At 57.3% G+C, this 18,354-nt stretch overlaps 5 protein-coding genes across 5 annotated transcripts; 2 read left to right on the forward strand and 3 right to left on the reverse strand.

The window, feature by feature from the left end:
• Positions 1-329: 329 nt before the first annotated feature.
• D7B24_007814 (uncharacterized protein) lies at positions 330-3,591 on the reverse strand (the record flags this gene model as incomplete). Its single annotated transcript, XM_028641918.1, has 4 exons — positions 330-337; positions 403-665; positions 741-3,420; positions 3,483-3,591. The coding sequence occupies 4 exons, from the start codon at positions 3,589-3,591 to the stop codon at positions 330-332; spliced, it is 3,060 nt and encodes a 1,019-aa protein (XP_028494193.1).
• Positions 3,592-9,087: 5,496 nt separating this feature from the next.
• Positions 9,088-10,454, forward strand: D7B24_007815 (uncharacterized protein; the record flags this gene model as incomplete). The annotated part of the gene is made up of 4 exons (XM_028641919.1): positions 9,088-9,102; positions 9,460-9,871; positions 9,919-9,944; positions 10,029-10,454. 4 exons carry the CDS (start codon positions 9,088-9,090, stop codon positions 10,452-10,454), a joined length of 879 nt encoding a protein of 292 aa, XP_028494194.1.
• A 407-nt stretch (positions 10,455-10,861) lies between these two features.
• On the reverse strand, positions 10,862-12,817 carry D7B24_007816 (uncharacterized protein; the record flags this gene model as incomplete). Its single annotated transcript, XM_028641920.1, has 1 exon — positions 10,862-12,817. The coding sequence occupies one exon, from the start codon at positions 12,815-12,817 to the stop codon at positions 10,862-10,864; it is 1,956 nt and encodes a 651-aa protein (XP_028494195.1).
• Positions 12,818-13,528: 711 nt separating this feature from the next.
• On the forward strand, positions 13,529-14,311 carry D7B24_007817 (uncharacterized protein; the record flags this gene model as incomplete). The annotated part of the gene is made up of 1 exon (XM_028641921.1): positions 13,529-14,311. The coding sequence occupies one exon, from the start codon at positions 13,529-13,531 to the stop codon at positions 14,309-14,311; it is 783 nt and encodes a 260-aa protein (XP_028494196.1).
• Positions 14,312-14,625: 314 nt separating this feature from the next.
• D7B24_007818 (uncharacterized protein) lies at positions 14,626-17,889 on the reverse strand (the record flags this gene model as incomplete). Its single annotated transcript, XM_028641922.1, has 6 exons — positions 14,626-14,790; positions 14,856-16,807; positions 16,870-17,204; positions 17,259-17,548; positions 17,613-17,656; positions 17,727-17,889. 6 exons carry the CDS (start codon positions 17,887-17,889, stop codon positions 14,626-14,628), a joined length of 2,949 nt encoding a protein of 982 aa, XP_028494197.1.
• Between the last annotated feature and the right edge of the window lie 465 nt (positions 17,890-18,354).

The following is an 18,354-nucleotide window of genomic DNA, read 5'->3' on the forward strand; positions in this document are numbered from 1 at the left end:
CCCTGGCCACAAGAACAATCCTAGTGCAGAGAAATGCGACGCCACAGGAGTGGGAAGCACCGTCGTGGGTCATGTGGAGGTGTATGAGGCTCATGGTGCACACCCCGAGGCAGCCACATAAGACTTTTTTCGTCGCCATTGAGTAGTGTCGAAAGTATGCCTCAGCTAAGCAATAAAAACCAACGGAACCAGATGCAAGTCCGGTTGTTGGAAAGAGATTTCGGGCAAGTAAACAATGTAATGTCGCGTGGCAAAGAGCAGAGGAAGAAGTTGTACCAGAGTTGTGACGGGTAATTTTGACAGGATATGTACTAAGTCATTCTCCTTGGTCAAGCTTCTAATGTGTTGTCAGCTTATTATCTTCATTTCTGGCGTGTTTGACCCATCCATGACTTTGCTTACCATCATGGAAAGGTTTATTCTCATCCTTCGTCTCCTTAGAGGCACCTTTGGAACCTTGATCCTGCCGTCCACCTTCGGCAGATCTGAGTCCCGAAGCTCGCATCGCAGAAGTCGAGGGCGAGCTGTTGCCCGCAGAAGGCGACAAAGAGGCGGCGGCAGAGCCAGCATAGTGAGGAAGAAGACCGTGAGCGGTGGTAGAGCTCATAGCACCAGGAAGCGCACAAGCACCGCTGGTAGGCTTCTTGACGAATGTCATGGCTCCACTGTGTTTGCTGCAGTCAGTCTCCATCATTAGCTCCGACCACAAAAGGAAGAGACCAGCAAGTAGAAGCACGCACCTGTTGCGTGTCATATTCTGTCGACCCTTGAACAGGATTTTCTCACGCGACTCCTCGGCATCGTCCGACTGCGTCGACTGCGACTGGGTCGAGGGAAGAGGCGATTGGAAAGAAGGAGCAATAGCATTGCTTCCTGAAGTCTGATCCGAATCGCTGTATTCCTGGCTGAGAATCGAAGTCGCAGGGCGGCCACGAGTGCCGGCCTTGTCTTTGGCAGCAAGATTGTTTCCGTTTACATTGTCTGACTTGGTGTCCCGTTTGTTTTTCTGTTCGTGGCGAGTAAGGGAAAGCGCCAGTAACTCCTTCATCGTGCGTACATTATCACTGGGGTCCGTGGGACGAAAGCCGTAGTCACCATTGCCATCAACGGCCCGCAAGATCTTTCTCTGCTCAGCCTGGGGCTTAAGACGGTAATCGCTAAGGTCACCAACAGGAAGACGAGACATTCTCTTGCTAGTCGAAGAGACACTGCTGTTGTCCTCGAAGCCACTGACAGAAATCTGCAACATTTTCTGCTCAGTTCCAGCCGAGTTCTGGTAGTCACCGACACGCCCATCCATGGATGGCTGTGGCTTGTATGGCGTAGCGAGGTCCGCAAAGCTGTTCTCCTTGGTCGGCGAAGGGGGGTAAAAGTCTTTACCGTCGTACTTCGGCAGGCCCTTCTGGACCGAACGAGGGGCGTTTCCCCAGTATAGATGACGGGCCCGAACCTCATCATCAGTAAGCTGGCGATGGTAGATGTAATCCTCATCCTTTGCATCCCGCTGGTTCACACCAGGGCGCAGCTTACCCTGCAGGTATGGAAGTCCGAGGCCGTTGTTCAGCTTCTGAAGATAATTAAAGCTTGTGGTCCGGACTTCGAGTTGGTGCGAGTGGTTGCCCATGGCGGGGCCAGTGATTTCTATGGAGGTTTGGGAAGGGGTACTCATGGGAATCTGGGGTTTCTTCTTCGCCGCAGCATGGTCAGACGTCTCGGGTTCCGCCAGAGACTCGCGGCGGGGTTTATGATCCACAGCCATGTTGGCGTGGCTGCGAGGTTGGAAGGGGGGTGCCAAGGCAGCCGTGATGGGCAGGCCAGATCTCTTCTTTGTGGGTTCATACGAGGGGTTCGAGGTCCCAGAAGCCAAGTCCTTGACCGAAACGAAGATTTCCGCCTTGTCGCTATCGTCCGTGGACAACATGGACTGAGTCGGCTTTGGCTTGAAACCAGCGGTCTTGGCTCGGTGCTCCCTTTTGCCGAGGATTGTGTCTTTGTGGTCGGCCTCATTTGCAGTCTCGCTGACGGCGGAAGTCGACTTGCTCATCTCTCGGGACACAGAAGTGTCCTTGCTGGACACTTGGCCTCGCTGCTTGGCCTCGTACTCGAGCTGAGACTTCAAGTTATTCTTAAAGGTCTTGAGCTGGGTACGAATCCCGTCAGCAAGGTGCTTCATATAGATCTCGTCAACCTGGTGCTTGTTGTATTGCAGTTGATTATCAATCCACTTCAGCTGGGCACGGAAGTTCTCGATGTGCTTCCTGGTGACCTCACTCATGACAATCGAGGACGGCGCAGGTGCAGAAGGCGCATGAGGAGGCTGTCCATTAGCCGCAGGGTTATTGCCAGGAAAAGGCATGCCATGCAGGCTAGGCACGGCCATGGACATATTCATGGGCATCGGGACCTGCATCGGCATAGGCACATGATGAGGCAACTGGCCGCCCTGCCATTGCATCGGACCAAACACGGGTGTGAACGGCATCTGAGGCATCATTGGTGCCATGCCACCCGTCGAGAAAGCAGTGATCCCAGAGTGCGGGGCCATCATAGGCATGGGCATTGAGAGCGGCATGCCGGGCATGAAGGGTTGAGCCGAGGCCGCATAAAATGGGCTGGGGTTTGGTCCAGGCATTACAGCGGAAGCCGCAGGAGTCGACTTCTCAGGTTTAGCGGATCCCTTGTCCGTCTTGATGTCGCCGTTCTTCTTGGTGCCCTGAGACACCATGCTCGCAGGTGGCACTGGCATTTGTGGCATGGAGTAGCCGAATGGGAACGACATCATTGGTAAACCTCCCATAGGCAGGGAAGCCGTCATCATGTCGGGAAAGCCAGCCGGGACGGAGCCTTGGTTTGCCTGAGAAGATCCGCCAGCAGTACCGACGTTGGTAGAAGGAACCTGAGAACCTGCGTGAGGAACAGTGAAACTCGGAGTATCACCGCCTGGCCTGTCGTTGGCTCTTCCAGCAGGAGACGACGAGCCCCGAGGGTTTGGTACGATGCGACCACCAGCGGTAACGCGTACATGGGTCGGTGAAACGACTGCCTTGTAGAATCTCTTGAAGCCTTCGTTACTTTGCGAATCCATATCAACAGGGGCAGGAATGGGTCTAGGATCAGGAACTAGTCGCTGTTCGAGCTTCCATTCATGGTCCTGGCCGTCAAGCTGTTGACGAATGGGCTCCTCTGACCCGACAGAGGCCTCAACGTGAGAGGAACGATGGACTGCCCCGTGACTGTTTCCGTTGATTGGAAAGCGTTTATCCGAACCATTCTTTAAACTGTGGGTCATGGACTCGAATCCGTTGGGAAAGTTGCTAGAGGTTTCATACGCGTTGGTCCACTGCGCGCCATTCTTGCTGTGCCGCTCGCCACCCGCCGGTTGAGCGAGGATGGGACGTCGACGAAGACGAACAATGTCCACTGCATCAAAGGTGATTAGGTGGTACTCGAGAGAATTATGAGTCAAGGAGTTGCGGGCCTACCGAGTCCATTCTGGACGAGAGAGTTAACCAAGTCACGTTCGAACGGACGTGGTTTGGGAGTTATGGGGCGCATGCCCATGAGTTGATGGCGCTTGTACAAGTTGGCCATGTTGGAGATGGAATCCCAGTGATCTGAAGAATTCGTCGAAACTTGTTCAAACAGGAAGAAAGCTCTTCTCTGTTACGATCTGAAGGTTGGGACTCTGCAAGTGGCACAGCAAGTTCCGATCAATCTACGCACTGCATTAGCATGATCGGCAGTACCTCGAAGGCTCGCAGAATGAAGTGAACAAATGGCGGAGATAGGGAGAGGAAATAGGAGGCGGCAAGGATAAAGCACATACCGAGCTGGGTTGCCGAGAAAGCCAAGAGAAAAGGTGACAGGGCACGTCAACTGCGTTGACTGCAGGTGCTAGACATACAACGAGCTGGGAGAGGGTCAGCTTCCACCAAATTTGCAGCACAACGCGTCAGCGCGAGGAGGCAAAGGGCCACAAGCTGATCAAGGGTTGTGGTGGAAGGTCAGAATCAAAAAAGCGAAGGGCGTTTTCGTGATGGCAAAGGTGTTCCAAGAAGAAGTCGAGGCGCGAGGAATCAGGCGATGGAATGAGATGGGATGTAGTTGATGGAGGGAAGCAGAGTAAACGGGCCAGCCAAGAGGAGATTCCCGATATTGACGATGCTTTCCGGGGCAGGAATTCCTGAGAGTTGTAGGCAGCAGGGGTAGCCTTGGACGGAGCTGGTCAAGCCAGGGAGGTAGATTTCCGGAGGCAGTTGACAGCGTGAAGCCGTGAGGCAAAGGAGAAGGTCACAGGGAAAGCAGTGCATAGGATGCTTACCTGGTAGAGCTCTGGAGTTGATACCGAGGAAGAAGAAACAAGATCCAACAGACCTTGACCAGCGGCAATGAGCTTCGATGATGTACTCAGTAGTCCGTCAGGTGCCTTGGATGCTCTTTGGTTCCCTCAGGTAGGGGAGCGTTGGGGAGCTTTTCGTGGCCTCCGATAGGTTCGCGCTTACGGTTCCAGCGGTTCGACGCTGTCACTTGAGGTAAGTCTGAATGTGGAGTGGTGGCAGCCCAAAATCGAGGTGATGTGCAGGATGGGGGGGTTGAGTCAGTATTGTTCCAGAAAGGAGGGATTGCGGTGAGGCTATTCCTGACGTGTTTGTGGGCAGGAAACGTATTGAACAGAGCGTGGGGCGGCTTGACTACCTAGGTAGGTACCTAGGCAGGTAAACCTACGAACTCACTCCAGAGCGTGGTGTTTAAGGCTCCGGGGGGCGCGCGGGGAGGCACATCCTAATGTTGCTCCGAGCCCGAGAAGGAGCACTGCAGCCCGAGAAGGAGCACTCCAGCCTGTGTCTCCTGCCTCTATGCCGTTGCGCAACTGAAACTCGCGATTCAAAGAGGTATCTGTGACTCCTAGGTGCCTGCCCGGCGGCAAAGACCCCTGGTAAAGGAAACCTCTCCATGCCCAGGCCTTGCCTTACGAACTATCGTCTTCGCCGTTCCTCGTGAGAGCTCATTACGATGGACTTCAGAGTTGCCGCCGCTCCGTCCTTTGCGCAGGGCGTATCTCCAAAAGAACGAACGCATGCTGTTGTACAGATCGTGCACACAGGGGATACCCTCTTTGGCTGGCTGCCTATGTCTATCCAAGCAAGACAAGGACACCCGTGCTCACTGAGCAGCGCAGCGCAGCCACTTGGCCCGTATGATTCCGTCCATGTTCCCTTCTACCGTTGGCTATTCGGAAGAGAATCAAGAAGCCACAAAGAAATGCGATTCGCAGGTTCAGGAAAGAAACTTCAATAACCTGACATATGGCACCGTCGCCATACGAGTTCTTGGGATATCGTGCTCCCACAGGGTCTGCAATGGAAAGAGTCGATTCGGAAATGAGTTTGCAGAACTTCTCCGAGCCACAGCCAATGCATGTAAGGAAAGGAGACACGGGCTCGTGAGCCAGCCGAAAATTTTGGCCATTGACGTGACGGTTTGGACGAGTTGTCACCTGGGAGGGGACAAGGTGACGAGGATGAGAAGGAGAGCTATCGAAGTCTAGGAGCCGAATGAATCGTCATTGGTTGTTCCTGTTAAAGACGCTCGGACCATTTATTGCAATAACGAGACGAGCGATGGTATCATCATCTATCGGCGATATGACCTAAACGAGGCTGAAAGGCACTCGCATGCGTGTTCGCACTGTATCGAGGGCAGCCTTGTCTTGTCACTTGACATCATGTTATCGTCAACCTTTCTTGTTCTCTGCTGCCGTCACCAGATTCTGGGTAAAGCCCCGAAGAGTCCGACAAAGAATACCAAGGAACAAGAGACATGGATTAAGAGGGATGGCACCCATCATCAGCCCTTCTGACAAGACACCCAATCGGGAACTCCCTCCTGCCCTGGCCAAACACCCCTCAGCAACACCCCTGGGCTCTTATGCCATCGTATTCGACTGATCAACGCAGCCATTCGTTTCAGGAATCAAGATCCCCTGCCCAAATTGATGGCTCAGCCTGATCTAGCCGCCTCCGAAGATTTCCCGTCCTAGGCACATCCCCCGCAGCACAGCCGCCATGAATGGCGATCAGCCTATGGCAACCCGTCCGACAACCCAGCCGCAATGTGATGGCCTGTAAGAGTGGTCAGGAGCACAGGGCATGTGAGCTCTCCGGATATTGTCTGCACTGATTCGAGTTTTGTGCGAGCTGCCTGTCTCGTGGAATTACCCATATGCCAGATCGGGCACCTGGTCGACCTCTCTGAACCCAGTGCTGTTGCTTGAACGCACCGAGCTTTATTGTCGGTGTCTTCTCTCGTCCGGCCCTTCTGGCGACGGGACCGGCGGGTCGGGGCGCGGTTTCGGGTGTGGCTTGTCCCCATCGCGTATGCGAGTTGCGGCGAAGGACGTCATCGTTGTTGATGGTAATGGGAGAGAAAACCGGTGGCGGCGAGTGAAGTTGATGGATCTGCTTCTGTTACAGCAGTTGATAAGAGTGCAAGTGTACTCTGAGAATGTCACTGAGGTGAGAATGATGATGGGCGTATGAGGGGTCTTATCCGTGAAGGCAGACCTCGGAAAAGGATGTTGGACCACAAATGGGTCGTGCTCGAGGATAGACGAAGGGACGTTTGGCGGGCCAGGACGAGCTTCACAATGCCGACTTGAGATGGTGGCCTCCCACTTCCTTTTATTCGCCCGCCGGCGACTCTCACAGAAGAAGCCCGCCCCCCGGGGAACCACCACAGGACCATCTTCTACCCCACCACCTGGATCGAGCTCGAGGCATCTGAGAGCGCTCGAGCGGACAGGGTCATGCCCTTGAATGATTATACTTTTCTTGGTCATTGATTTGGAAGCCAACAACATGACGATGTGCAGATGGGATCATGTGTCTGGCACCCTCGATCTCTGTCCTATAGCTGTCTGCCCTGATATCCAGGACAGCATGGGGCAATATGATTCATGTTGCCAGCACGCGGCTTGATCAACTACTCGCCAGACCTGGTCACAGCAAAGAAAACAAGTGTGACCTTGGCAGCAGTGCGATCATTCGGGAACGCTGAACGCGCAATATACTGCGAAAATGGAGCTGTTGTTGGAGGCAATCCATGGGGGATGGACCAATTCCGCCTCATGCGATGGCGAGCCAGGCCGCCCAGACTTTCACTGTGACAGGTTTATGGGGTCGATCACCAGGGTCTGCCGCTCAGCTAGCTATGGCAGGGGTTGCGAGGCACGGCTAGGCGTATGTGTATGTGTGTGTCGCGAGGTTCTCAGCTGACTTTGATATTAGCAGCAGGAATGAAAGGCGACAAAGTTTGGGACTGACTCAGGGCTGGGATTTAGGATGCGCGCCAACGATCGACGCCTTGCAGCAGTTTGACAACGGCACGTCACGGGCCTTGTTGGGCGATATCCCACCTATGAGTCTATTCGAGGCGCGCCCAACGTCTTTTGGGCATAGACCTGCCCGCGGCCCTTGTCCATGTGAGGGTGTGCGAGCTGGTCGTCTGTGCGGCTGTCTGCCCGCTTTTGCTGTCCCTGTTCCCTAATGCCGGGGATGGCCTATATGTGGTGGATGCGGCGTTTGCCAACACGCCCCCCAGTGCCCTGTCGTGCTTTGCATCGCCCCGCCTCGCCTTGTTCAAGAGGGACTCCTGTCATCATCATGCACGCATGCATGTCGCCCAGGAAAGACATTGCTGCAGAATGAGGGGATGTGCCTGGCGCCGCTCGAGCCCCCTCGGCGCGTTGAACCGAAGGAAGCAAAAAGTGGTCTGCAATCTTTCTCATCACGCACCATGGAACGCAGGCGGGCTGTGGTTGAGCCTCTTCGACGACTGGCCGGAAACACTGCTCAGCACCGACGTCGCTCTGCCACTGGCGCGCCTTGAATCAATAGTCGCAGGCAGGGGTGCTTCGCGTCAACAAAGAGCTTGGCCCTGGCCATCGTGGGATTCGTATCGAGTTCCTTGTCAGGCAGTTCGCTGTGCGCACGGCTCCTGATCTGATGTGGCGTTCTAGTTTGCCTGCGGCATATCTCGGCACGCTTCTGGTCTTGTCTCGCCTGTCCTAGCTCCCGCAGTGTCACACTCGCCAAAGCGCACAAACCATGCGGCGGCGGCTATCGAATGCGGTGGCGGGCGTACCGGCGAGCGCGAGGGATGACTGGCTGGCTGATCACCATATTTCATAGCTTGCGGACGGGTGAGAACAAGCGCCGGTCACGTACGTCGATGGAGGCATTTTTAAGACATGGCTTTTATCTGACAGGACTGACAGGCTGCTCAACATGTCAGCTTCGACAAAGCGGACAGACTATCACTCACGCACAGTCCCCAATGTCACACACGGCTGGGTTCTGGTCCGGGATTCTCCTCTCCTGCTGTTACTTCTTTGGGCCATATGCGGCATGTGCGCAGGCTGCGACGGCTTGATTGATCGAGGGCATTGATGGGGCCTGGCGTTGAGACAGCCCACTGTGCTTCGCCGATGTCTTGTTGGTCATCATTTCAGATTATTCCGCGCATATCTGGTCGACAAGGCCCTGGAGCCAATCGCGCAGCAACCTGCGTTACCGGATACAAGTAGTCACCCGATCGACTGTCAGTTCTCACGCCAGGTGTTTCCGCAATGCGTCGACCAACGGAGGGCGGAAGCTAGCAGACAACAGAGAGGACACAACAGGCGAGAGACAAGACGAGAAACATGAACAAACATGGGAAGAATGGCAAGGAGGTTCGAGGGCGGCAAGGGGGAGCAGAACAATCGGGGACACCAGGCAGGTGGTTCACTGCTTCTAAGGCCCCGTCGTCATCCATGCGCTCCCCTCCCCTCCGTCCCTGCGGCACCTGCAGCATGACATGCAGCTAGGCTGCACTCGAGTGGGATCAGGTGCCGCTACTGGGGCGCCCAGAGGACGCCGTCGGTCCGGCTACGACGCATCGGGGGCTCTCCATAGGCCACGGCCCGCCCTGAAGACGGACAAGACGGACACGGTTCTGCCTCACAGCCGGCCGGACGCGTTCTTTTTTTCCCACTACCCCGCGATTCCGCAGTCGTCGCGGGCGGGCGCAACCCCGCAACGCCATCACATGGGAGCAGCGGGAGTGGCAAGCTGGCTACCCAGGACGTGGGCGCGGCTTGCGCGGGCCACCCAGCGTGGTCAGGGCCAAGCGGCTGGTTGATGTTTTTTACCTAGGCTCATCGTAATGGCGTGTGCCGATGGCTAACCGAGAGACGGGTAGATGGACAGATTTGAGTTCTTTTATGTTAGACCTTTGGTAGGAAGCTTCTCTTGTCCCTCTCGACACACACATTGTCAGGACGCCTCTATCGGTTTTATCGTGCAACCAATTGACAGCCATTACTCAAGCACCACCACCAACACCACCAGTATGCTTGTCGCACATGAACGGGAAAAACTGCCGATGATACATGACTGACAAAACGCAGATCATCCCCAGCATCACCAAGCAGCCGCCTCGACCAACGCAATGGCACCCCTCACGCCGCACTGGACTCAGCCGTCGCACCCCGACGTGCAAGAGGTCGTCAAGGCCAGCGAGACCGAGTTCCTCACCAAGAGCCTCTCCAAGGTCGCCCTGCCGCCCTTTGCCGTCTTCTCCAAGATGACTTTCCCGCCTTGCACCCTCGCCGACAAGCCCACCTACGCGACCGTTCAATGTGGCAAGAACAAGCACCTCGATCTCAACAGCGACATGCTGTACATCAACCATTCGTGCGACCCCTCGCTGGTCAGTCATCCTGTCCCCTCCTCCGGTGCAGCCGGCGATGGACCCAGCGTTGCCGCTCTTCCTCTGCGCCAAACTGAACCTGCGTCTGTCGTGCGCCCCACTAACGCAATGGCGAACCTCGGTAGATTTTCGACACGGGCAACTATAACATTCTCGTCGGCCCGAAAGGCCTTCAGCCCGGCGACGAGCTGACCGTGCGTTTTTTGCCATCCTCCCCCTCCTAGCTGGTGGATTCGCTATTTTTGCTGACTTGAGACTCCTTTGGGGCGCCTCTCCAGTTCTTCTACCCCTCCACCGAGTGGTCCATGGCTCAGCCCTTCGACTGCTTCTGCGGCGCCCCCACCTGCCGCGGCACCATCAGCGGTGCCCGCGACATGACCGACGCCCAGCTCGACGGCCTCTGGCTCAACGGTCACATCCGCGAGCTCCTCGACGAGCGCCGCGGCCGCAACGGCCGCAACGGCAGTGGTGTGGAGGATCCCACGGCCCGCGCCCTGCAGGAGGCCGTGTCGCAGGCCGAGCGGGGCGTCGAGGCGGCGCGCGCGGCGCTGCGCGCTTACACCGAGGCGCACGGCTCGCGCGACGGCGTCAAGGGCGTCAAGTCTGTCAACGGAGACGCAGACTTTCCTTCCATTGCCGGGCGCCGCGGCGCGTCGTCAAGGGAATTGGCCGGTGAGATGGGCGGGGATACGATTGTCGTTTGAAGAGGGGGACGTAGTACAGGGAGAGTGGAGGGGAGGAGGGAAAGGGGACGACGTGAGTTTTCTGTTCGCGGGGTAACCGGCCGGTTGTACAACACTGGTTCGATAAGGAGGAGGGGGTAGGATATAGGGAGGAGCTCCCGTGCTTCCTGTCCGTAGATTCAACATCTGTGTCCTAAAGTGCTGCATTTTGCTGTTGTGAAAAAAAAAAAAGTTCTGCAATCATGGCCTTGGTTGTGTCCAGTTCGAAGAAAACGAAGAAAATGAAGACAATCACCCGAAACTCCGTGCACCAACCCCAATCCAACCCATCGTCCATCCAAACAAGACCAAAGAAGAAAAAAGAAAAAAAGAAATACAAGTCCCATGCGCAGGACCGAAAAAGAAGAAATCTTGCTCCAAAATACATCTCAGTCCCGCGGCTCCTTGCCCTCCTCCAGCTTCTTCTTCCGCCTCACCTCCCGAATCTCGTCGTCGTCGTCGTCGTCCTTCTTCGCATCATCAATCCACCGCCCACCCCACCCGCGCCGCCGACCCTTCTCCGTCCCGGCCCCCTCGGCATACTTGCTTTCCTCGGCCTCCCAGCCCCTCCTCTCCGCGACGCGCCGCGCGAAGAAGGCTCGCGCGAACCGCCACGCCTCCGTGTCGGCAAGGTTCCACGCCTCGAGGGCGCCGCGCACCGTGACAATCTTGTCGTCGTCCTCCTCGTGCTGGGCCGCCACGGCGCGCGCCAGCAGCGGCGGCTCGGCCTCGAGCTCGGCCTCGGTCGCGACGCGTCCGTCGGCGGGGTCGTGCTCCTGCTTCGGCCGGCGCTCGGGGCCCGGCACGGGCGTCTCGGACTGGCCCCTGTCGATGCCCTGGGGGACGACGAAGCCGAAGTGCCAGTCGAGCTCGTCGCGGAGGGCCGACGTCAGGGGCTTCTCGGCCGTCAGCCAGAGCGACGAGGCCGTCGAGGCGTCGGCGCCGACAGCTTCCTTGAAGTAGAGGACGCGCGGGGAACCGCCCACGGCGGCGCCGAGGAGCTCAATGGTGGCCGCGGCGAGCCAGGGGTCGCGGGGCGACTCGCGGCGGATCCAGCGGACGGTGATCGATGTGCTCATCTGGGTCATGACGGCCGTTGTGTAGGGGTGGGGCACGGTGCCGATCGTGTAGAGGGTCGAGGAGTTGCGGTAGCGGGCCGGGGTGCCGATGTGCATGGGCGTCGTCGAGACGCAGGGCGAGCAGTTTGGGTTGTTCGGCGGACAGGAGGCCACCATGGGCGAGGGAGAGCACTGGGAGAGGTCCTCGGCGAGGTCCCAGGCGTCGGTGACCATGTAGGTAGAGTGGTGGGGCAGGGGTTTGAGGACGGCAATGCCGCTTGTGAACGTGTTCTGCCACGTCGTGTGGAGGTGGCTGTTGATGAGATGGTTGAGGCTCCTGAGCCCCTTGGCCGGATCCTCCACAATGGCCGTGGCGACCTTGGCGAACTTGCCCTCAACGGTGTTGGCGTCGTACCACGCGATGGCTGCAGGCTTCTTGTCGATGATGAAGGTGTTCTTGGACACAATAGCAAGCAGGTCCTTGGCCTCGGCGGCCTTGTCACTGGCCAGGATCTCCTTGATGGCGGCGGCCACCTCGGTCTGCGGCCCGGCGAGCAGCCCGCTGCCGAGCTTCTCCCAGCGCGTCAGCTTGGGGTACTCGGCGCGGCGAAACGAGGCCAGCAGAGGGTCCTCGCGCGAGCCCATGGGCAGCGTTGTGTAGTATGTCAGCAGGCCGCCGCCCATGTTCTCCCAGGCCAGCCAGCGCATCAAGTCTGCCCTGAAGGCGGGGTCCAAGGTGGCGCGCTGGACGTCGGGGAACAGAGGGTTCTGCATGGCCTCGGCAGCGCTCAGGATGACGGGCCTGAAACCCTGCGCCCACCATGCCCTCCTCCAGGTGAGCAACAGATCGCTCTCGGCGTCCTTGACGGCATCATCCTTCTTGATGGTCGCATCGTAGTAGCAGTAAATAGGGGGCCGCTCTTTCAAGGGAGGCAGCAGCGAGCGGTCTTCGTCGAGGGTCAAGGAGGAGGAGAAGGGCACGGAGAGCCACTTCCAGTCGGCCCACCAGGAGCTCTCATCGTAGGTATCGTTCTTCTGGCGCGGCGGCGGGTGGGAGGGTTGCTTGAAGGGGTTGAGGACGCTCTGGGCGAATGGATTCTTGATCGTGGGAATCTTTGGGATGTGCTCGGTGTATCTGGTGAGCTGCGAATCGGGCGACAGGGCGTTCGGCAGGCTGATGAGGAGGGACAGAACGGCAAAGATGGAGAAGCAGACGAGGAGGAAGGAAAGGCGACGGGCGCTGAGGCGGGGTAGGGAGCGTCCGAGAAAGGTGTATTGCTTGGGCATACTGGCGAAAGGCGCAAGGCGCAAGGCGAGGCGATGGACAAGGTGAATTCGGAGGAGTCGACCGGGAGATGCTTGCGACAGGCCGTTCAGCGTTGTTCTCAACCAGGGGCGGTCATTGGGAATCGAGGCACTGTGGAGCGGTGGTAGGAATAAATGTCGATCCAAGATATGGCGCAATTGAAAGGGAATTGAAGTCGTTGCAGCGAAGAATGTTGTATGGTGGGGGTGTCTGGAGGAGGGTTGAAGGTTTGAGCTATCGACCATCAACATGCAGGTGTCGAGGCAACAAAGGAAAGCCTGAGGCGAGCCTTTTCCCAGGGGGCCCTTCAGGGGGTTCCAGGGGGCTACTACAGGGGGCAGCTCCAGCGTGTCGGTAGCGCGTCGTCAGGTGTCACGTCACCCTGTGACGCAGCGCATCTCAGCGCGAGGACCTGCATGATGTGCCTGGCCGAAACGGGTTCAAGGTGTGGCTGTGGTGGCTCACTCGACCTGTACGGCGGCCCATAGGCACGGGAAAGGGAAGAAAGTCAAGCTTCAATGACAAGCTCTTTTTACACCACCACCACCACCACCACCGCATGGGGACGGCGTATGACACATAACGTGCCTTTTCATAGTCACAGCAGCATAGTCACGCCATATACCAACAAGCATACCCCAGACACAGGCAAATAAATACCCCCGGAACGACGACAACATCCCCGTCAGGACATGCCAGACCAGCCCGAGATGAAGGTTGATCCCGCGAGAGCCAAGGCTCTCACGACTCAGCTCGAAGCCGTCACAGCCCGCCTCACATCCGCAGCCAAGGGCCGCCCTGTCCGGCTCGTGGCCGTCTCCAAGCTCAAGCCCGCCAACGACATACTCGCCCTGCACCGCGACGCCTCGGTCGTGCACTTTGGCGAAAACTACGCCCAGGAGCTCATTCAAAAGGTCGACCTCCTGCCCAGCACGCTGCGCTGGCACTTCATCGGCGGCCTGCAGTCGGGCCACGCCAAGAAGCTCGCCCACATCCCCAATCTGTTCTGCGTCTCGAGCGTCGACTCGCTGAAGAAGGCGAGGCTGCTGAACAATGCGCGCGCCGACCTCCTGGCCCATGGGGAGGACGTCGACAAGCTCAACGTCCACGTCCAGGTCAACACGTCCGGCGAGGAGGCCAAGTCTGGCGCCGCGCCCGGCGACGAGACGGTCGCTCTCTGCCGCGCCATCGAAGACGAGTGCCCGGCGCTGAACCTGCTCGGCCTCATGACCATTGGTGCCATTGCGCGGAGCAAGGCGACGACGGCCGAGACGGAGAATGAAGACTTCCTCGCTCTCAAGGAGCAGAGGGATCTCGTGCGGAAGGAACTCGGACTCGAACGAGAGCTCGAGCTGAGCATGGGCATGAGCAATGACTTTGAGGGCGCCGTCGCCATGGGCAGCGATGAAGTTAGGATCGGCAGCACCATCTTCGGCGAGAGGGGCCCCAAGAGCGAGGCTCAAGTCTCAGTCTAGTCGCTGAACTGTTCATCATCATCATCATCAGGGAGAAGCGCCAAAAAGGGGGAAAGGGGAAGGGGGCATATTTGGAATAAGGTGGCAACCGAAGTTCTGTACAATCAAAGACAAGTCTTGGATTCTTGAAAATTTGGTGATAACAACAGCTTCAACCCAACTCGAATTGGATCAGCGGGAATGACTGGTATCCTCCATGCTCCCTCCAACCCCCCTTCCCGTACGCCGTTTTTGCTGTAGCATGCTCAGAAAAACCAACCACAGTAGATGAATCACAAATGCGCCCGCCGACGTACATTCGCGCGCCAGGGTATTTACGCCACCATGACGTTCGAAAAGGCGTCCGAGATCTGATCCCGGCTCGGTGGTGACGGCTTGTCGAGGCCCATGTTCATACCAACTGCCAAGCGCTCCTCCATGAGCCTCATCAACGTTGATGGCACCGTCTCGTCCGTCGCCCGAATCGTGAGGCGTAGCATCTGATGGAGACACGTTAGCTCATCGTTCTACACGAGTACCATTGCGGGCTGTATCTGGAACATACCTGTGTAACGTAGTTGGGTTCGAGGCGCATGAGACAGCCAAACTTGCCCCCCTCCGACGTGTGCAGCACGCTGGCGCCCACAAAGTTCTTAGAATTGGGATCCACGCCCTCGAGCACCCGCCATCGGAACCCTTCGACCGTCTTCTTGACGAACGTGTGGTTCATCTCCTTGCCTGCGTACTTGCTTGCCGCGTTCAGGCCGACGACCTGCTGCGCCTCCCGCGCGCCGCCGCCAATCTGCTTCCACCGCTTGAAGAAGTCTTCCGCCGACAGGTCCGCGGGGTCCATAAACTTGTGCGCCGCCACCGGCAGCTTCAGCGTCAGCGCCTGCAGGGCGCCAGCGAGGTAACTGATGCGAATCGTCGGGCTCTTCTCGAAAACCCGCTTGGACTCAAACATGATGACCTGCTGGGACTGGGCGCCCTGCGCGATCGAGCTGTCCGGCATGCCCTTGATATCCCACGTCAGCTTCCCCTTCTCGCTCTCGTCCAGATCCAGCGTCGTCGTGAATGAGTTGATCGTCGCTGGCGTGTTGTTGGAGAAGTAGAGAATCAGACAAGCCATTTGACCCCTGTACTCCGACCGGACGCCGACCTGGATCTGGCCGTCCTCGAAGAGCACACCTTCAGACCGCAGCAGCAGCTTATTGAAGCCCTGCTGCCAGCCGGGCGACAGATGGGCCGCGCTGGCCAGGTTCAGCGGCTTCGTCTTGGGCTCGGCAGGTCCAATGTTGTTCATGTCGAGGCCTGCCAAGTCGCTCGCGCTGGACTTGCCGTTGGCCCCATTGGCGTGCCCGTTGAGAGCGCCGTTGGAGCTGAAGGTTCTCTTGAGGGCCGCGTTCTTCGCCATGGCCAGCTCTGACGCATCTGCATTTGCATGCTTACCACCCACAACCCAAGTCCTCTTATCACTTGTGTTGGCGTGCTTCTGATGCAGTCTCGACAGGAGTGCCGACTGGCGCTCGGGGAACGGCGGCATCTCGTCCAGAACGGTGCGCAGAAGATCGTCCGTGGGCATGTTGGCCAGGGCCAGGTATTCGCAAGCTCGCTGCTGCAGCTCCGAGTCCAGCGTGTGACTGAAGATGCGGAATGCGTTGAGGAGCTGGGGCTTGATTTCTGGGAAGAGGTTCACGAATTTAACAAAGCAGGACAGAATCATGGCTCGAGTAGGCGATGAGCATGCCGAAATTTTGCCCTGCAATGCCAGGAACTGCTCAATCGGGCTACACTTGGGCTGGTCGGCGATCAAGTGACCAAACTCGCCCAGGATGTACGCACCAATCTTGACGAGCGTCTCGTGGCAGTGGTCCTGCTTGACGTACTGAAGTGAGTGCTGGGCCGCGTAGACCTGCAACTCCTCGTTGTTGGTCACAATCTGAATCACGCGCTGCCAGACCTCGTCGCTGACGTGGTCGCCGGCCATGGCGATCAGTCGCAGCGAGATGTCAACGTACCACTGAACGTCGGTAGCGTACTTTTCCGTCAGAATAGCAATCTTCAGCACCATCTCTTCGCGAATAGCAAAGTCGGCGTTTTGCAGAAAATGCAGCAGCTCGCCAACAATGACCTGGGCGTTGGACGTGTCGCACATGCTGTAGAGAAGGTCAAGGCCTTTCCTCCTGACACTGATGTCCCGATCTTTGAGGGACCCCACGATGACATCTTGGTGCTGCTTGATAGGCTCCAGGTTCTCGCCCCGCGCGGCAAGATGCGTCATGGCTTCGAGACCAAGGTAGCGAACATTGGTTTCCCGTGAAGTGAGGAAACGTCCCAGCCTGGAGGAAATCTGCTTCATAAGGGCAGTCTCCGTGTCCAAGTGGATGACGAGATCAATGGCCTCGAACAGCACGGCATTTTGCGCGTTATTCTGCTGAACGTTCTTGGTCTGTTCAAGGGCGAGGTTAAGAATCTTTTGAATAGATTCTCGAATCATGTCGCGGATATGGGTATCCTCTGCTCTTTGTTAGCACGCTGACCCACCACCATGGCATAGGGGCTTGGCTTCGAGTGCTTACCGGACGGAGGGAAATATTGCAGGAGGCGGAGTAGCTTGACCTGGATCCAGGGGCAAGGCACTTTGTAGTAGAGGTAGTCGGGTGTGAACTCGCCGTCGATAACGACGCGCTTGAGTTTGATCGCGGCTCGGGCGTAAGCACCCTGGTACTGTTCGAGGTTGTCCTGTGCTAGGGCCATAACGAGGGATGTGACTGATAAGGCCACGCCCAGATCGGGATCGTCCATGAGCGATATGATGCGCTCAGCCCATTGGGGCTGGATAATCTCGGGGTGCTTGCGGTACAGGCGCAGCAGAGTCAGAGCTGCCTTCTTCTTCACGAAGGTCTTGGATGTACTGCCCAGGCGTCAGTATCACAATCCTGCGTTATTGGTTTCCAATGAGACATACGGAGCGATCAGGAGCCTGTGGACCTCGCTGCTCAAGGCTTCACCCATCTCCTTGCTACCCACGTTCGCAATGGCGTGTAAAGCGAGACAGTTGAAGAGTTCATTGTTCTCCAGTAAATCCTTCCGGATACTGTTGACAACGAGATGAAGCAGCTCGTGCTTCTCATGGAGGAAGAGGGTCATGGCGAGATAACCAATCTGCTTTTCAGAATACTTGGTTGCTGAAATGAGGTTCACGGCCTCGAGGTGGCCGAAATCGACGTTCCATCCGAGGATGTAGATGTAGAGCAGCTGACAAGAGTTGTTAGTCTCGATCAAGTGTTGGGCTGGACGGCATGTCGTAATCGACCCGTACCTTGCAAACATATTTCTTCTTGTGGTAGCCGCTCAAACTGCCATCTGATGTACCCTTAGTATTTGACGTCCAGCATTTCCCTTCAGCCAGGTGATGGCGTCACATTGTGCGCACCTTTGAACTTTTGACGAATGTTGGCCAGTTCCTTGTTGATTCTCTTTTCTTCGAGATCTCTCGCTCGAGCATTTCGCAAGTCGGCAATGAACTGGACGAGGCCTCGCATGTTGGCCGTATTACTACTCGACCGGCCGAGGAAGCCACCCGTTACGGCCGACATTTTGTGGATGGAAAGGGGCGGGGGGTTGTGGCAGCTACAGGAATCTCGCGTTGGTCTGTTGGTTGGTACGGATGTTGGCGCCGCCGTCAACCGTCGTGGTCAGAGTAGAGCTCTGCTTCGATCGTATCCCTTACTCCATATGCGCAGAGCTTGGGAATCGCGAGGTCGTCAGCCGTGAACCGGCACAGGTGATGTATGCCCGGCCGAACCGGCTGTCGCACTTTGGTTCAGTGTGGTGGTGGTGGTGGGGGGCTTTGGGAGATGGTCGACTGGCGGTCAGGTCGTGTCGTTCGGAGCTCGGGGTTTTGGAGGATTGGTCGGCAGGGTGGCTAGCGACGGGATTAATGTTGCAGAAGTGCGCGCCAGGAGCGAGATGGCTGTCGATCACGGCGAGAGACGTGGTTGAGGGCCCAAAAGTTGGTGTTACGATGTGCCCCTGTCCAAGGCGACCACGTCTAGAATCGA

This window comes from Verticillium nonalfalfae (assembly GCF_003724135.2).
Source record: "Verticillium nonalfalfae strain VnAa140/NRRL 66861 chromosome Unknown scaffold_65, whole genome shotgun sequence".
Lineage (NCBI taxonomy): Eukaryota > Fungi > Ascomycota > Sordariomycetes > Glomerellales > Plectosphaerellaceae > Verticillium > Verticillium nonalfalfae.